Raw genomic sequence first — 18,673 nt, 5'->3', positions numbered from 1 at the left:
TGGAGCCACGGTGACCCGACCAGGCTGATGGAGCCACGGTGACCCGACCAGGCTGATGGAGCCACGGTGACCCGACCAGGCTGATGGAGCCACGGTGACCCGACCAGGCTGATGGAGCCACGGTGACCCGACCAGGCTGATGGAGCCACGGTGACCCGACCAGGCTGATGGAGCCACGGTGACCCGACCAGGCTGATGGAGCCACGGTGACCCGACCAGGCTGATGGAGCCACGGTGACCCGACCAGGCTGATGGAGCCACGGTGACCCGACCAGGCTGCTGATCCAACGGCTCGCTGCTCCTGTGTTGTCTGTATGTTGTAGCCACATATGCTAATGTTAGCTCTCTCTCTCTCTGGTACACAGTCCATGTTCTGTTCTATTAGCCAGTTAGCTACCTAGCTGGCTACCTAGTCCTGACGGACACGTTTATTTAGCTGAAATAACCAGTTACTGACTCGTTAGCGATGTAACAATGTCGGATAATGTAAAGAAAAGTTCCCAACAGACCAGATGCTCACCATATCCTATCACCGCTTCCGCTTGTTGCATCCTGCGGTCGTTCATTGGATGGATTCCACGCCAATCAATCCAACTATATGTGTCTACGTCATTTCTCTGCGACTTTGACAGGCTCTCGTTTGTTTTGATAAAAACACATTTCGCAGAGGCGCAGAAACTCACGATAAAGCGACGTCCTTACCTTTGTTTTACCGACGTCGTTCAAGGCAGATACTGTACCTCACCAATGCCGGCGCTGTAAGTTAGGTAAGTCATTTATATAATGGAGGTCACATCCAGTGTTAATAGGTAGCATTCAGTCAACGGTTTGCATGTTAAACTAGCTACACACACTCATGCATTATGATAATTAGGTATATATTTAGTCAAGTCATTGTAATGCGTTGGTATGTTCTGTTTTTCAGTGTCTGCCCCGCTCTGCCCCGCCCTGCCCTGCCCTGCCCCGCCCCGCCCTGCCCTGCCCCGCCCTGCCCTGCCCTGCCCTGCACCGCCCTGCCAGTGACGTGAAGATGAGCGGGGGGTTGGCACCCAGCAGGAGCACAGTCTATGTGTCCAACCTGCCCTTCTCTCTGACCAACAACGACCTACACAAGGTACGCCTTCCTCTGCGGGAGTGGAGGCTGGTGGAGGTAGAAACCGGAGGACGGGAATTCCCCATTCCGTTCCATGCATTACAATGAGCCCAATGAGCCCGTCCTCCGATGTCTACCGCCACCAGCCTCACCTGCTCTGCATCAGTAGACCAAGGTGACAGATATAAAATAAACACACTGTCCTTGTAGTTTGAGGCCATTTTATACTCTTTGAGTCCTAATCAACCTGATGCCGTTGAACAATAGTTTAAATTAATATCATCTCCTTTCATTACAGCTCTTCACTAAATATGGAAAAGTCGTGAAGTAAGTATTCAATAAGTCGAATTGAACACATTTATTCACAGTTTGTAAAGCAAGTGGCTGTTGTATTGTGATAATCGTGGAGGTTAATGATGGTTGCTGACGTGTTTCAGGGTGACGATCGTCAAGGACAAAGAGACGCGCAGGAGTAAAGGTGTGGCGTTCGTTCTCTTCCTGGACAAAGAGTCAGCGCAGAACTGCTCCAGATCGCTGAACAACAAAGAAGTCAGTCCCTTCACCTCCTCCCTCCTGTTACCTCCTTCCTCTTCACCTCCTCCCTTCTGTCACCTCCTCCCTCTTCACCTCCTCCCTCCTGTCACCTCCTCCCTCCTGTCACCTCCTCCCTCTTCACCTCCTCCCTCCTGTCACCTCCTCCCTCCTGTCACCTCCTCCCTTCTGTCACCTCCTTCCTCTTCACCTCCTTCCTCTTCACCTCCTCCCTCCTGTCACCTCCTCCCTCTTCACCTCCTCCCTCCTGTCACCTCCTCCCTTTCAGCACGGACATATCAGATGTGTTGCAAAAAAAAATCCTGTCTGTCTATCTATCTATCTATCTATCTATCTATCTATCTATCTATCTATCTACCTAACTATCTATCCATTCAATGCATTACAATGAGCCCATCCTCCGATTTCTACCTCCACCAGCCTCCCCTGGATGATGCTCAGATGATGTCTCCCTCTCTTTGTCCCTCAGTTGTTTGGTAGGACCGTGAAGGCGAGCATCGCCGTGGACAACGGGAGGGCGCCTGAGTTCATCAGGAGGCGCAACTACACGGACAAGTCCAAATGCTATGAGTGTGGGGTGAGTTGATGCCACACACACACAAAACAAGCCCCCCCCCCCACACACACACACACACACACACACACACACCCCCCGATGTTTGTCTGTCATGTTGTGTTTTGTGTGTTCATAGCCACAGTCAGATTTCACAATAGGGATTGATAAATGATGATATAATCTAATCTCAGGCTCTATATTGTCGTATTTTCCCACATCACAGGACACTGGTCACCTGAGCTACGCATGCCCGAAAAACATGCTCGGAGAGAGAGACCCGCCGAAGAAGAAGGAGAAGAAGAAGAAAAAGAAGGTTGATGAGCCAGAGGAAGTGTAAGTGTCGAGGGTGGAGGCTGGTGGAGGTAGAAATCGGAGGACGGGCTCATTGTAATGCATGGCATGAAATAGGAGGAGGAGTTCCATTCCATGCATAACAATGAGCCCGTCCTCCGATTTCTACCTCCACCAGCCTCCCCTAGGCCATCACTCATGGCTGCGTCTTCAATGATCAATGGACACACACACATCTTGATATAAACACTGCATGCACTTAGGTCTGTTTTATGAATCCCTCTGCTTCTCCTTCAGTGAAGAGGAGGAGAGTGGAGATGAAGGCGAGGACCCTGCCCTGGACAGCCTGAGCCAAGCCATAGCATTTCAGGTTAGCACACAGCACAACTGGTCTGGCCAGGCAACGAATGATGCAATCTACTGAAATCCTCCATTTTTGTGCTGGCTGGTTTTACAGTAAAACTTTGCCAAATGTTCTACCTCAGATGATATATTCTACTCTATTCCATTCCATCATATTCTATTCTATTCTGTTCCATTCTACTCCATTATGTTCTATTCTATTCTGTTCCATTCTACTCCATTATGTTCTATTCTATTCTATTCCACTCCACTCCATTATGTTTTATTCTGTTATGTGTTCTTTTCAGGGGAGGCTGGTGGAGGTAGAAACATGTTTGATACAGTTCCTCATTCCATTCCAGGCATTACAATGAGCCCCACCTCCGATTCCTACCTCGGCCAGCCTCCAACTGGCTCTTTTAATTCTGTGATATGATGTGTTATGTCGTCTAAAATGTCCCCCATATCATCTAAAATGTCCCCCTGACCATCATCATGTCCCCCTCATCATCTAAAATGTCCCCCTCATCATCTAAAATGTCCCCCTGATCATCATCATCATCATCATCATCATGTCCCCCTCATCATCTAAAATGTCCCCCTAATCATCATCTAAAATGTCCCCCTAATCATCATCTAAAATGTCTCCCTGATCATCCTGTCCCCTCAGCAAGCGCGGATCGAGCAGGAGGAGCATCGGAGGAAGCGGACAGAGATGATGGCTGCGGACGAGGATTCTAATCGGGCGTCTACATCAGACGACTCCAAGAAGCCCCGCATCAAAAAGAGCGCCTACTTCAGCGACGAGGAGGAGACGAGTGACTGAGGGCCGCTTGCTCCTCTCTCTTCTCTGGGCTGATGTGTTTCACGCTCTCTTTGAGTCACACTTTTCCCGCTAATGAACGGTGACATTTGTCAAGATCTGCGAGTGCTGCAGGCGCCGCCTGAGATGAAGCTTGTTATTTGATGAAAGAGGTTTCGCAGTTTGCTTCTTCATTTTTTTTTTGTAACTTTGAAGTCCTCAACTGTTGCTGTAACACTGTTGTGTGTTTTTCCTTTTTTAGTATTTGTGTGTTCTTCCCACAGAGCGGATCTAGGATCTGAATCTGTGACGATGCACTGTACCAGGGGAGGCCGGTGGAGGTAGAAATCGGAGGACGGGTTCATTGTAATGCGTGGAATGGAATCAAACACGTGACTGATACCATTCCTGATTCCGTTCCATGTATTACAATGAGCCCGTCCTCCGACTTCTACCTCCACCAGCCTCCCCTGCTCTTTACTGCAATGTATAGTGTTCTGAACGGGGATGCGTAGGGCCGCCTCTATGTATCTGTTCTGTCATGATATTTGAAACTCTTAAATTGTACTCTTCCTCTCCAGTGCATTCTGGGTCAACACTGGGATGAAATAAAACTGCTTCTTTTTATACATGAGCTCAGTCCTCCGGTTGAATACTATTATTATTTTATTTATTTTTTTAAGTTTTATGCTGAAAGGACATGGATGGCTGGGTATTAAAACCCCTACACACACTTGATTTTGAATGTTGAATATTGAACCGCACATTGCTGGGATGAGTCAGAATTCTTTTATTTGGCCAAGTATATTCGCACATACAGGAAATTGACTTGGTGAGGTTGGTGCATGGACATAAAAAACAAATAGCAAATATTGACAACAAATGTACAAAATAGCAAAGTATTAACAAAATAGCAATACATCACATTTCAATCATGGTATTACTCAAGGTGTATGTCGGGTGCGTCACAATATTCTAAGGTGACGTTCTGTATTTACCTTCATATTCACTACTATAGGGAACACTGGATACGTTAAGTAAAATGGCTGACAATCCCAGGTCTTTGCACCTGCACCTGTCCAGCTGCATTAGTGCTGATGATGGAGAGAGGAGGCAAGGAGAGGAAGCAAGGAGAGGAAGCTACTTCAGACTCTGGAGATGCAGCCGTGACCCTGATGGGCTCAGAGGCTGGTGGAGGTAGAAATCGGTTTGATTCCTGCTGGGACCATATATACTGAAATGTACGCACTCACTGTAATGTAAGTCACTTTGGATAAAAGCGTCAGCTAAATGGCATATATTATGAGGTTGGCCTTGTAGTGTGTTGAACCTACAGTACATTCTGTTGTGCATCGGAGAGGGACAGATCTCTGGTGATGGAGTGCCCTTCCAGGCGCAGCAGCCAGATGCCGAGGCAGGCAGGCAGGCAGGCAGGCAGGCAGGCAGGCAGGCAGCGAATGCACCAGAGCAGACCTGGCTCTGACCTGATTTATACCTGCATACAGACAGGCTACAGCCTCCAGCACAGCAGAAGGTCATTTTCAAAGAGCCAAGCAGCTTCCAGAGCAGTGAGCTCTGATGGAGTGTGGATGGATAATAGCCAGTGTCAAGTTAAAATGTCTGGCCTCTGAAAACGAGCTGAATGGTATTTGTTGGGCTGTGGTTTTTTTGTGTGTGTTTGCATCATAGTATGTGTAAGGTGGCTGTTCATTTCATAAACATAAGTGAATGTATACCCAAGCAGTCCAACAGTCCAGTGCATAATCTACAATGCATTAACTATGAGCTGACTTCTCTAAAAAGCAAATAAAGGTTAACATTGTATTCTGCGAGGAACGTTAAACCGGTTTGCAGCCTCAAGGAAATGGCTCCGCGTGTGATTGGACAGGCTGGATCACGTGGTTGTTCTCCGACCGGAGTTTCCACGACAGCTGGAAACGGAGAGATACGGCGCATCGCTTTTCAAATACAGGGACTCTCCTTATTCCAACACAACCAAACTAACTTCTACCGGCATGGGAGACAAGAGGAGTCCAACAAGGTAAGGTTTGAGCCAGCGCGATGGTGATATGGATGCTAGGAAGTAGGCTAGACATCATGTCATATAATTGAAACACTCAATGGTGTGTGTGTGTGTGTGTGTGTGTGTGTGTGTGTGTGTGTGTGTGTGTGTGTGTGTGTGTGTGTGTGTGTCAGGAGGGGTAACGTGTGTGTGTGTGTGTGTGTGTGTGTGTGTGTGTGTGTGTGTGTGTGTGTGTGTGTGTGTGTGTGTGATGGGTATAGCCGCTACAGTGTAGCAACCATGGCGGACTGTCTGTTTTATTACATTGTCAAATCCTAGAGCTTGTAAAAACCGAACCCTTTCGGATGTGAATGGGACCGACTCCAGATGTTTATCAACGACAGCACACACACTGCACCGTCTGTCGAGGACGTGAAACTGAGCTTTCTGTCCGTTTGTTTTGTTTGAAGGCCAAAGCGTCAACCGAAGCCCTCGACTGACGAGGGGTTTTGGGACTGTAGTGTCTGTACGTACAAGAACACCGCCGAGGCTTTCAAGTGCATGATGTGCGATGTAAGGAAAGGGACGTCAACACGGTAAGTGGATCCGACGGGTTTTTATTATTTTTTATTTTTGCTCGATGATATTAAAATTGCCTATTGTTATGTTCGCGACGTGTAAATGCATAACACGACGGGCTCGTAGCGCTACGCCTATGTTTGTAAATACAGGACAGCTGACGGTGTTGTGCCTTGGTTCGCTTTATGGAACGATCCTCCGTGTAAACACGAGCAATCTCAACCGTGTGCAAGCTGCAGGCTGTCAACCGATGTGTGATTTTAGTAATCCGTTTATTGTTTTGTCCATGCTCTCGCATTAGCCCGCACCTGAGAACACAGATGCGTTTCAGGCGGATTATTGCATTATTCATACGATTTAGTAAAAAAAAACAAAAAAAACGAGGATACTATGCATAAGTAGCAAAACTAACATTTGGAATTCTCCATTTGTTTTCACTTCAATATTTCTCAAGAAAAAGAAAAGCTTGGTTCTTCTTTCTCTGTGAAAATAGAGAGCAGCAGACTGGTAAAATAATAATAATAAAAAAAACGGTTATTATGCTGTTATTACTGAGTATTTGTCATATCCTGAAACTTGAGGATAGGCTACCATTGAGCACAGTCTGTGACATATTGCTGTGTAATCTAACGTGTCATTCTTTTGACGGATTGGATATTCAGCTGTCTCCAATTTATCCATGCAAAAGGTTACAGGTAGTTCATGTTTCACTCTGATAAGTAGCTTCTTTTGAAGACTCAATCTGCAACTTTTCTCCCTGAGAAAGAGCCATATTACTCCCGCATGGGCTTTATCATCCATTACAACATATAACTGGAGACATTCAATAACTGTGAACAGAAGAGACTGTGATAGATGTGAATTGGAGCTTGTTGATATGTTCATATCCTGCCTGGATAGCTGGATTTTATACAAGCTAAAGATCGCATCTGGGTAGATAGAGAGAGCATTCATCTTCCAGGCTTTTGACAAGGGTGGGAGTGTTGATGACCTCAGTGGAAAAGGGAAAGTGTGTGTGTGTGTGTGTGTGTGTGTGTGTGTGTGCCTGCTTGCATGTGTGTGGGTGTGTGTGAGTCTGCCTGCCTGCGTGCGTGTTTGCGTGTGTGTGTGTGTGTGTGTGAGAGGGGGGTGGGGCAGGATGATATTTAATCATGGCTGCTGTCCTGTCATCCATCTTGCGGTGGGATGTTTGTGGCTCAGGGACCAGATTCACCAGTGCCAGATGACTCCTCTGTACGTACTTGTCCTGTGGTTCTCCTATTGGACTCCTGACATCAGTGCTTTGGACTCGTAGCAGGAAACAGCACCACTGGCGGTCCCTGAGTGACGTTTTAGTTTCACTGAATAAAGAAAACAGTAACCAGCATGCAAGAGTTCTCTCTCTCTCTCTCTCTCTGTGTGTGTGTGCGCGTGTGCGCGTGTGCATGTGTGTGCGCGTGCGTGTGTGTGCGCGTGCGTGTGTGTGTTTTTATTACCCGAAGGTTGAACATTATCCCTCCTCATTCATGCATGACCAATTATCCCTGGTTTAAAGAGCAGCTTCCAACGAGGCAGTTAACGGTGTGCAGACGTAATTGTCTCTAAACTGCCTCTTTGATGCAGTGCGTGTGTGTGTGTGTGTGAGCGTGCGTGCGTGCGTGCGTGTGTGCGTGGGTGTGCGTGGGTGTGTGTGTGTGTGTGTGTGTGTGTGTGTGTGTGTGTGTGTGTGTGTGTGTGTGTGGGAGGGGTAGTTGCTGAGAAGAGGCTGCTGTAGCTGCTGCCAGACACCCAGAGCTCATCAGTATGCAACGGCTTAATCAGTGTACTGTCATCAGAGGCAGAGCGATCTCATCAGGAGGACGTTTCAGCAGCCAGGGGGTCTCTCACACACACACACACACACACACACACACACTATCACTATACACACACATGCACACACACGCACATGCACATGCACATCACTAGCACACGCGCACGTGCACACGGATTATCACTATACACACACATGCACACACACACACACATGCACACACCCACCCACACACAGGGAGAGAAGAGGAGAATGGGCTGAGACAGAGACTCCACTCTAGCAGGGCCCTAAAGCAGTTACACACACACACACACACACACACACACACACACACACACACACACACAGCTCATATCACAGGGTGGTGAAGGCTGCAAGGCCGGGGAGGAGGTCACAAGAAGTTAATGAGGGGGTGATAGTGACATGACTTGACCTGCCATATGACACACACACACACACACACACATACGCACGCACACACATACACACACACACACATCTATATACACACGCACACACACACACACACACACATCTGTATACACACACACACACATCTATATACACACACACACACACACACATCTATATATATACACACACACATATATATATATATACACACACACACTTACATATATATATATACACACAGACGCACACACATACATACATACATACATACATACATACATACATAAACACACACACACATCTATATACACACACACACATCTATATACACACACACACACACACACACACACACACACACACACACACACACATACATACATATACACACACACACACACACACAAGCTCAGGGGGGCTGGCTTTGCTTGTGAGGGGTAAAGGACTAGCATAGCCGTCTGTGGTTTGTTTGACTGTATGTGCTGTCTGTCTCAGGCTCTGTCTGACTGTATGTGCTGTCTGTCTCAGGCTCTGTCTGGCTGTATGTGCTGTCTGTCTCAGGCTCTGTCTGGCTGTATGTGCTGTCTGTCTCAGGCTCTGTCTGACTGTATGTGCTGTCTGTCTCAGGCTCTGTCTGACTGTATGTGCTGTCTGTCTCAGGCTCTGTCTGGCTGTATGTGCTGTCTGTCTCAGGCTCTGTCTGGCTGTATGTGCTGTCTGTCTCAGGCTCTGTCTGACTGTATGTGCTGTCTGTCTCAGGCTCTGTCTGACTGTATGTGCTGTCTGTCTCAGGCTCTGTCTGACTGTATGTGCTGTCTGTCTCAGGCTCTGTCTGGCTGTATGTGCTGTCTGTCTCAGGCTCTGTCTGGCTGTATGTGCTGTCTGTCTGTATGTGCTGTCTGTCTCAGGCTCTGTCTGACTGTATGTGCTGTCTGTCTCAGGCTCTGTCTGTCTGTATGTGCTGTCTGTCTGTATGTGCTGTCTGTCTGTATGTGCTGTCTGTCTCAGGCTCTGTCTGACTGTATGTGCTGTCTGTCTCAGGCTCTGTCTGACTGGAGCTGGGGCAGGTCAGCTGACCGGCACTGGAACTCTGACAGTCATGGATACGTTTCATCTGTCAAAGGTCTCTTATCTCAATCTTCTCCCTGATAATGAATGAGCATTGGCACAGAGGAGCGAGAGGAGTGTGTGTGTGTGTGTGTGTGTGTGTGTGTGTGTGTGTGTGTGTGTGTGTGTGTGTGTGTGTGTGTGTGTGTGTGTGTGTGTGTGTGTGTGGCATGCAGACAGAGCAGTTGAGCGATGATAAAGATTAATGTTTTATAACTCCGAGGTTTAGTCATGCTCCTCTCTCTCTCTCTCTCTCCCTCTCCCTCCTTCTCCTTCTCTCTCTCTCTCTCCTTCTCCCTCCTTCTCCTTCTCTCTCTCTCTCTCCTTCTCCCTCCTTCTCCTTCTCTCTCTCTCTCCGTGATGATAAAAGCTCTAATTGAAAGCACATTGTAGGGGCTGTGGGCCGACGGAGGAGGGCAACACCACAGAGGAAGAGTGCAGCGAGAGGAGGACTGTAGGCGGCGTGACACCGACCGGTCCGGCTGAATCAGCCTCGGCAGGATATACTAACACTCCACTAGAGAGAGAGAGGGAGGGGGGGAGAGAGAGGGAGGGAGGGAGGGAGAGGGAGGGAGAGAGGGAGGGAGGGAGGGAGGGAGGGAGAGAGAGAGAGAGAGGGAGGGAGAGAGGGAGGGAGAGAGGGAGAGAGGGAGGGGGGGAGGGGGTAGAGAGAGATTATGCAAAGTTATTGTAGTGTTCTGTCTCTGACGCCTGGCTTAGTTTGGTATTTCCAAATGACTTTTGACGTAGGCTAAATGGGTTTCTGCCTCTCAACAGAGGTGCTGACAGACAGACAACAACCGTTAGCAGCGGCGCTACGCTATCCAGACAGCCATTAGCAACGGCGCTATGCTACGCTATCCAGACAACCGTTAGCAGCGGCGCTGTGCTGCGCTATCCAAACATTAGCACTATATACACGCTACTCCTGGGTGTGTTTGACCTTCCAACCGACACCGCCCGCCTACTCTACCAGAGTACCCAGCCTCAGACACGTCTAGCCCCAGGGAGCAGCGGGCCTGCTACTGTAGCTGGTGTTAGACTATCCTATTACCGCAAGTTCAGGCGGAGGAGAGAGAGCGGGATGGCGTGATAGTGTGTGTACTCTGGTGGAGGGGTGAACTTCACCTCAGGCTTTTCTCATGACAGCTTGAATGATGACTGTGTGTGTGTGTGTGTGTGTGTGTGTGTGTGTGTGTGTGTGTGTGTGTGTGTGTGTGTGTGTGTGTGTGTGTGTGTGTGTGTGTGTGTGTGTGTGTGTGTGTGTGTGTGTGTGTGTGTGTGTGTTTTCTAGGACATGGGCTGGTAGCCTGCGTGTACCCGGTGGGGCGAGTGGGCTGTCAAGTTGCAATAAACCACAGGAGACAGAGTGCCATCTGTCACACAGTACACACACACACACACACACACACACACACTCACACACACACAGAGTGAAAGCAGCATGGCAGTTACATGTTCAGGCAGGGAGAGACATTAATCATATCGCTGGATCCTCTCCCAGGAGTAGAAACTCACAACCTGCTGATTGAAAATATTACACAACGCTGGGAGCATGTTGATGGACTGATGATCTGTAGAGCAATTGGATGGATTGATCTTCCGAGCATGTAGATGGTAGAAGGGGTTCTCCCCAAATAACGTAAGAGTGTTTCTGCGCCACGCTGTGAGCTTGGCGGTGCCACTATGTAAACATTTCAAGGCAAATTAAACTCTATATTTAGTAATGATAGATAAGAGTAACTATCTTTGATTGCCAACGACATTGTGGTTAAAAGCAAAAGTGAAAGTGTTCCTGAGTGAATTCAGCGTTTTAACTGTATTCTTTGACAGCATTTTGACGTGAATGAACACGAGTCGGGTTTTGATAATGAAGTCCAGTTCCACGCTGTTCCAACATCCTGGGGAGAAGTCTGAGAGCATCTAGATGGTCTGATCTATAGACTGATCTAGATGGGCTGATCTATAGACTGATTTAGATGGGCTGATCTACAGACTGATCTAGATGGGCTGATCTACAGACTTATCTATAGAGCATCGAGATGGACTGATCTGTCGACTGATCTATAGACTGATCTAGATGGGCTGATCTATAGACTGATCTACAGACTTATCTATAGAGTATCTAGATGGACTGATCTATAGAGCAAACAGAGACTTCAAAAGTGTTCCTATGAATCCCGCTACAGTACAGTACAAAACAGACTAGACATGTTGAGATTTGCAGTGGCACTCTGTGTTCTGTTAACCGCACGCACGCACGCACGCACGCACACACACACACACGCACACACACACGCACACACAGGAAAAGCGCTCCGCTCAGCTCAGTTCTGCTGCAACAACAACAGTGATGAGAGGAGACAGCCTTTAGTTGATCTGAACGTCTGTCCTGACTAAAGCTATGAGACGCTCAGGGTTGAGTGGATGAGTCACTGCGGCCGATGATGGTGGTGGTGATGGTGATGCAGAGAGGCAGAAGATAATGCGAACCTCTTGGTCCGTGTTTCCTGCCTGGCCCTGTTTTGAGACATTACTGGACCCCAAGTCACCAGTGAGGATGACAGCACCGGCCCAGGCCTGGGAGAACCGGCTGTTGGGTCACATGATCACTGTTATCTGGACCGGTTCTGCACTGATTATTCTGTCCCCTCAGCCTCCCTAAGATGGCCTACCCCCTCTCTAAGATGGCCTACCCCTCTCTAAGATGGCCTACCCCTCTCTAAGATGGCCTACCCCCTCTCTAAGATGGCCTACCCCTCAGCCTCCCTAAGATGGCCTACCCCCTCTCTAAGATGGCCTACCCCTCTCTAAGATGGCCTACCCCCTCTCTAAGATGGCCTACCCCTCAGCCTCCCTAAGATGGCCTACCCCCTCTCTAAGATGGCCTACCCCTCTCTCTAAGATGGCCTAACCCCCTCTCTAAGATGGCCTACTCCCTCTCTAAGATGGCCTACCCCCCTCTCTAAGATGGCCTACCCCCCTCTCTAAGATGGCCTACCCCCTCAGCCTCTCTAAGATGGCCTACCCCCCTCTCTAAGATGGCCTACCCCCTCAGCCTCTCTAAGATGGCCTACCCCCTCAGCCTCTCTAAGATGGCCTACCCCCCTCTCTAAGATGGCCTACCCCCCTCTCTAAGATGGCCTACCCCCCTCTCTAAGATGGCCTACCCCCCTCTCTAAGATGGCCTACCCCCTCAGCCTCTCTAAGATGGCCTACCCCCTCAGCCTCTCTAAGATGGCCTACCCCTCAGCCTCTCTAAGATGGCCTACCCCTCTCTAAGATGGCCTACCCCTCTCTAAGATGGCCTACCCCTCTCTAAGATGGCCTACCCCCTCAGCCTCTCTAAGATGGCCTACCCCTCTCTAAGATGGCCTACCCCTCAGCCTCTCTAAGATGGCCTACCCCCTCAGCCTCTCTAAGATGGCCTACCCCCTCAGCAGGGAAACAGCCTCGATGCATAAAGTTCACTGTGATGAGCACTGAGCCCAGCACTCAAGTACTTCAGAAGATATCTGTCTTCTCGGAGATGAAAGCGAGTGGGGTCTGCGGGGGTTAAGGAGGGATGGGGGGGGGGGGGGGCGTTTGACGTTTGCGGGGGTGGGGGGGGTCAGACAGAGTATAATCTCTGGTACGTGCGGCAGAGCAGAGGGAGTCAGCGGTGTAAGTGCTGCTTGTCCGGCTCACACCATCAATGGACGCCAGTCGACGGAGGGAGAGAGTGTCAAAAGGAACGATCGATGCCTCAGGGTGGCGGGGGGGGGGGGGGGGGGAAGGGAGGGGGGGGGGTGATGAAGGGTAGTCGGATGTGAGAGAGAGGGGGGGGAGAGCGAGACACACACACACACACACAGGGGCACGTAGATTAAAGATGGCGAGTAGTGATGAAGTCATTGTTTTTTGCTGGCTACACGGACATGCATTGTGTGTGTGTGTGTGTGTGTGTGTGTGTGTGTGTGTGTGTGTGTGTGTGTGTGTGTGTGTGTGTGTGTGTGTGTGTCCTGATGTCCTCATTTCATAGCGGCTGCCTCCATTAGGCTCGAATGGAATGCCCAAGTGGCCGATCGATGGCAATCACACACGTAGCAGTCCAACCAGCAGCATTCATGTTAGAACTCACACACTCACACTCACACACACACACACTCACACACACCCACACTCACACACACACGCTCAGGCTGGTGCATTTCTATTAGAATCAATACATCACCACCCTAATAGACACACACACACACACACACGCACACACACACACTGTGGTTTCCACGGAGGCCAATTGCGGAGGCATAAGTGCCCTGTGATTGGGTTAACCGGGCCGCTGCATTTAGTCCGCCACCCCCCTCTGCTCCCTACATGACATCATCAACGTTGGACGTCCACTCCATTGTTTGACTGCAGTCTCTGAGAACATGGCTCATCAGGGCGACGGGTTCCTGAAGCACTAGTTGATGTTGCTATGCTGCGTGCGTGCGTGCGTGAGTGAAGCTGAGGGTTCTAGAACCGATCTGACGGTTCTAGAAGTGATTTAATGTGATGTCAGCCACAGTTTCACGCTGCAAGGAAAAGGGGCCGATTAGAATTATCTCTTTCCTCTGCTTTCTTCTCTATCTTTTGCTCTCAATCTCTCTCTCTCTCTCTTTTCTCCATCTCTCTCTCTCACTCCCCCCCTGCACCCCTCTCTCTCTCTCTCTCCTCTCTTCTCCATCTCTCACCCCCCCCCGCCCCTCTCTCACCCCCCCCCGCCCCTCTCTCTCAGTATATAGGCCAAGCGATGCATTTCCATGTTATCTGGCCTTGATACCTCTGCTGTTCTGTGGGAGAGGGTTCATAACAAGCCTGTAATGACATAAAGCTTCAAGATGTCCTCCTGATTGAGCCCGGTGTAGCGGTCTCTCAGCCTAAACGCTGGTTTCCTGCTGTACGCCATTTGCGTTGCGAGTGCTTTGGGCGCTCAGATGTACTATTGTCAAACCAAGTGCTTGTTCAAGTGCAGTTGCTACTGTAAGCACTCACTCATTCATTTAAATTGATGCGCAGACCAAGAAGCTTATGGATGTATTCATGTGGTTAAACATGTTGACTGTGCATATTTACTACCAGGTACCAATGGTGATGTATTATCCATTTTTTTTCGTAATTTTATTTTTTTTTCTTTTTTCAGCCTGGCCACCGCCCCCCGCCTCATCAGAGGACCTTTGAAGTACTTAATGTTTTATTCATTTTACCAATTATTACAATTTTAACTACTAGGTACTTTTCATATATATACAGTATATATATATATATATACACACACACACACACACATCCATATATTATTATGATTATTACGATTATGGTTATTATTATTATTTTGGTGATGTATTTATTGATGTACAGTATAAACTAGAAAGTACCTGTTATTGCCATGTCGTCAGTAAATACATGGTAAACACCAGCTGAAACGGGGCTACAGACTGAAGCCTCACCAAAATTGGTCTCCTGGGCCAAATGAGTCATGATGATGGATGCAGCTGCTCCCATGTTGTGCAACATGATTGTGTAACAGTAGTGGGAAAAGCCTGTCTGACGATCCCTCTTGATGAGGTGGTGGAGGTGGTGGAGGTTGTGGTGATGGTGGTGGTGGTGATGGTCTGGTCTGGGCCAGGGGAGGCTGGTGGAGGTGGACATCGGAGGACGGGCTCATTGTAATGCATGGGACGGAATGAGGAATGGTATCAAACACGCTGTGTACTGTCCTGCATGCATGAGCTGCTACCAAAGAACCTTCTCTTCCCTTCCCCGCCTTTGTGACTGGCGTGTGTGTGTATAGCGTGTGTGTGTGTATAGCGTGTGTGTGTATAACGTGTGTGTAGCATGAAACAGTCCATCTCGTCCACGTTAACCCATTCAGTGCCGAGGGTGAGTGAAGTCGCCCAAGTTGTCAACATTCTAGAGCACCAAGGGTGACTTTATTCACCAAAAATGCCTAAATGACGAGGTTTCATTTTGTAGCCAATCAAAGTACTGTTGCTAGGTAAACACCACATAAAACACTTGGAACACTCTAGGTGGCAAGTGTTCCGGAATTCTTTGGCAGTTGATGAGTTAATAAGCAAGTTAATTCGCTGTTTCGTCCTTGTTCGGGGTTAGGATCAGGCATAAGGTTAGGGGTGAGTTTAAGGCTACGGTTAGGGGTTGGGAATAGTGTTTTAAATCAAATTTGACGAGAGAAAAAGACTCACTTTGGCGGTGTGGCCAGATCGAGAGGACAAGCGTATGAAGGCCCGCCATGGCGTGACACAGATGGGTCTCATTCACGCTACACACACGCTTATACACACACACGCCAGTCACAAAGGCAGGGAACTGAAGAGAGCAGCTCATGCATGCAGGACAGCACAGCTCTGGAACTATTGCGTAACCCCACACACATATTTCGGTGAAGCATTGAGAGAAAGTGAGAGGAGGAAATGAAGAAATGGAAATGCGGCCATGTTGAAATGTTGCTCTTGCAAGACGTAGGCTACACAGATCCTAGATGTTAAACACTGAAGCCCACACTATTGGTCTGAGCGGCTCTGCAAAACAGCCTCAATTCTCTGTGGCATTGATTCCACAAGATGTTGGAAACAGTCCTTTGAGATTCTGGTCCATGATGACATAATTGCATCACACAATTCTGGCAGATTTTTCAGGTCCACTTTCAAGCTGTGAATCTCCTGTTCTACCACATCCAAAAGGTGTTCTATTGGATTCAGATCCGGTGACTGGGAAGGCCACTGAAGAACACTGAACTCATTGTCATGTTCATGAAACCAGCTGCTTTTATCCAAAGCAACTCACAGTACAGTAGAGTGCGTAACTTATTTTAGTAAAAATAATAGTAACCCTAACCCTTTTTCCTCAACATGCATACATTGTTGTGGTATATTGTCATGGTGATACACCTAGTATTTGACAGGCCTTGTGTACCTAAGCTGTGCAGACTGGGCTCAAGCTCTCTGGTCTCTGGTTCTGGTACCGTTCAATGCAGAACAGTTCTGCCGCTGATCTTGTATTATCCCTGTGATGGAGCCGTAGATGGAGCCGAAGACTCCCATGCTCAATGTGATTCTCAAGCTCATTAATATCTCTCTCTCTCTCTCTCTCTCCCCTCCCTCTTCTCCCCCTCCCCTCCCTCCCTCCCATCCCCCCCTCCCTCAGGAAGCCTCGCCCCGTCTCTCAGCTAGTGACCCAGCAGGTAACGCAGCAGTTCGCGTCCCCCACGCAGCCGCCCAGGAAGGAGAGGAAGGAGAGGACGGAGAAGGAGAAGAATGACAAGGAGCCCGCTCTGAAGAAGAACAGCCACAAGAAGATGAGGTGAGCAGAGGAGGGGAGAATAGAAGGGTGTGTGTGTGTGTGTGTGTGTGTGTGTGTGTGTGTATTTTTATTAGTACATTTTGTAGCTAACTTAGCTGTGTCTATTTCTCATTGTCTTGAGGTTTACATGTTTACTCTCCTCATCCCCCTCTCTCTTTCTCCCCTCTCTCTCTTTCTCCCTTCTCTCTCTTCTCTTCTCTCTCTTTCTCCCCTCTCTCTCTTCTCTTCTCTTCTCTTCTCTCCCCTCTCCCTCCCCCTCCCTCCCTATCTCCCCCCCTCAGGCCCAGATTAAAAAACATAGACAGGAGCAGCGCCCAGCACCTGGAGGTAACCGTGGGAGACCTGACCGTTATCATCACAGACTTTAAGGAGAAAACCAAACCGTTGTCCGGCCCCTCCCCCTCCCCCTCCCCCGCCCCCGCCGTGGCCCCCGCCGACCACCACAGCCAGAGCGGGTCCAGCTCCGACACCGCCGACAGGGCCGTCTCACGGTCGTCCTCGCCCCGAGGGGAGGCGTCATCCATCAACGGAGAATCCCACTAAACCCCCCCCACACACACACACACACACACACACAGCACCACCCACCACCTCCAACTCCACCCGGAACCCCCCCACACACACACACACACACATCTCCCCAACATCTGACCTTTGACCTCCAACCGCTGACCCCTAGCCTAGGCCACTCTAACCTGGCTTACTAACCGTTGTCCCCTTCTAGCACCTCTGATAGGCTCCTCCCCCCCGGACCGGCCGAGTTCTAGACACCTGTCCGGGTTGTTCTGGACACACGTAGTAGTCGTAGCTACAGGATCTGGCTGGACAGCCGGACGGACCTCCACAAACACTTCCAACAGGAGACTCCACTACAACCATGAGTTGTGGGCGGCGGCCATTTTGGAAAATACTACAAAAATACTACAGACGAACTGTTTTAGCGAACGAGATGTCTCACAGAGTAACTTTAGATCGACCTTAACTGACTTTTAAGCAATTGTTGCTTAAAAGTCCCCCTTGACCTTAGCCTATTGTACAGCCCCCCTTGACCTTAGCCTATTGTACAGCGATGTTTTTAACGTGGTAGTATTACACATCGAATCAGTGTTATTGTCAAGATTTTTCTTCTTTTTTTTTTCTTCTTTTTTTTATACTTTCCACCCTCTGGAGTAAATGTTGTGGCATGGTATGATTCAGTAAGTACGTCTTGCATTATGGGGGGACATGGGGAACATCATAGGCTATAGAATGTCTCTTAATTGTGATTAAAAAGTGTCATTAATTGATCTAAATGTGATTAGAGGCAAGACTTTCCTCATTGGTTCACTTTCGAGAGAGAGTTCTATCTCATTGGTTCACTGCAGAGATAGCTGTATTCTCATTGGTTCACCAGAGACAGACTTGTATTCTCATTGGCTCACCACACCAGCTGGGACTTGGTGTGGATTAGTGAGAACAATATTCTTCACAAATAACGTTTGTTTTTGGTTGTGTCGAAGTTTGACAGCAACTGTTGTTCTTATTGATCATAGGACTACTGTATCACTTGTTACATTTTAATGTTTTTTGGTTTTGGTTTTTTTGTTCTACCACGATATGTTGTTTAGGAATATATGAACATTTTGGTTGATTACCTGGTTCAATGTCTGAAGAAGAAAAATAATGAAATGATGTATCCAATCTCTGTTCTACCATCATATAGATCCAACCTTGCCCTCCTGAAAAGGATTTATACAACATTATACAGTAGAACCACTAAATAAACTGACATGCAGACTCTGAAATAAACATCAGCCTTT

At 48.5% G+C, this 18,673-nt stretch overlaps 3 protein-coding genes across 4 annotated transcripts in view; 2 read left to right on the top strand and 1 right to left on the bottom strand.

Moving 5' to 3' along the window:
* The window catches only part of pphln1 (periphilin 1), a 16,576-nt gene extending 16,048 nt beyond the window's left edge, over positions 1–528 (bottom strand). Inside the window, exon 1 of the mRNA XM_083692218.1 lies at positions 510–528. The gene's annotated coding sequence lies outside the window, so the exon portion shown is untranslated. The remainder of the gene's footprint in view (positions 1–509) is intronic.
* A 101-nt stretch (positions 529–629) lies between these two features.
* zcrb1 (zinc finger CCHC-type and RNA binding motif 1) lies at positions 630–4,270 on the top strand. The gene is made up of 8 exons (XM_083691752.1): positions 630–767; positions 926–1,114; positions 1,392–1,420; positions 1,531–1,642; positions 2,115–2,222; positions 2,425–2,534; positions 2,790–2,862; positions 3,505–4,270. Exons 2-8 carry the CDS (start codon positions 1,031–1,033, stop codon positions 3,658–3,660), a joined length of 672 nt encoding a protein of 223 aa, XP_083547878.1. The 5' UTR covers positions 630–767; positions 926–1,030; the 3' UTR covers positions 3,661–4,270.
* Positions 4,271–5,567: 1,297 nt separating this feature from the next.
* Positions 5,568–18,673, top strand: LOC310820546 (YY1-associated factor 2-like). Of its 2 annotated transcripts, XM_083692219.1 has the most exons (5): positions 5,568–5,677; positions 6,109–6,234; positions 14,695–14,733; positions 16,719–16,874; positions 17,156–18,673. In XM_083692219.1, exons 1-5 carry the CDS (start codon positions 5,652–5,654, stop codon positions 17,415–17,417), a joined length of 609 nt encoding a protein of 202 aa, XP_083548345.1. In that variant the 5' UTR covers positions 5,568–5,651; the 3' UTR covers positions 17,418–18,673. The 2 variants fall into 2 exon arrangements, with proteins under 2 accessions (XP_083548345.1, XP_083548346.1); XM_083692220.1 differs by lacking the exon at positions 14,695–14,733.

This window comes from Argentina silus, assembly GCF_951799395.1.
Source record: "Argentina silus genome assembly, chromosome: 20".
NCBI classification, from domain to species: Eukaryota; Metazoa; Chordata; class Actinopteri; order Argentiniformes; family Argentinidae; genus Argentina; species Argentina silus.
The sequence above is the reverse complement of the archived record's forward strand: the minus strand, read 5'-3'. Positions and strand labels throughout refer to the sequence as shown.

Coding starts and splice junctions, on each gene's coding strand:
- zcrb1 (XM_083691752.1), top strand. CDS start 1,031: ATGAGCGGGGGGTTGGCACCCAGCAGGAGCACAGTCTATGTGTCCAAC. Junction 1,421..1,530: donor AAATATGGAAAAGTCGTGAA/GTAAGTATTCAA, acceptor GACGTGTTTCAG/GGTGACGATCGTCAAGGACA. Junction 2,863..3,504: donor GCCAAGCCATAGCATTTCAG/GTTAGCACACAG, acceptor CTGTCCCCTCAG/CAAGCGCGGATCGAGCAGGA.
- LOC310820546 (XM_083692219.1), top strand. CDS start 5,652: ATGGGAGACAAGAGGAGTCCAACAAG. Junction 6,235..14,694: donor AGGAAAGGGACGTCAACACG/GTAAGTGGATCC, acceptor TTCTTTTTTCAG/CCTGGCCACCGCCCCCCGCC. Junction 14,734..16,718: donor CTCATCAGAGGACCTTTGAA/GTACTTAATGTT, acceptor CCCCTCCCTCAG/GAAGCCTCGCCCCGTCTCTC.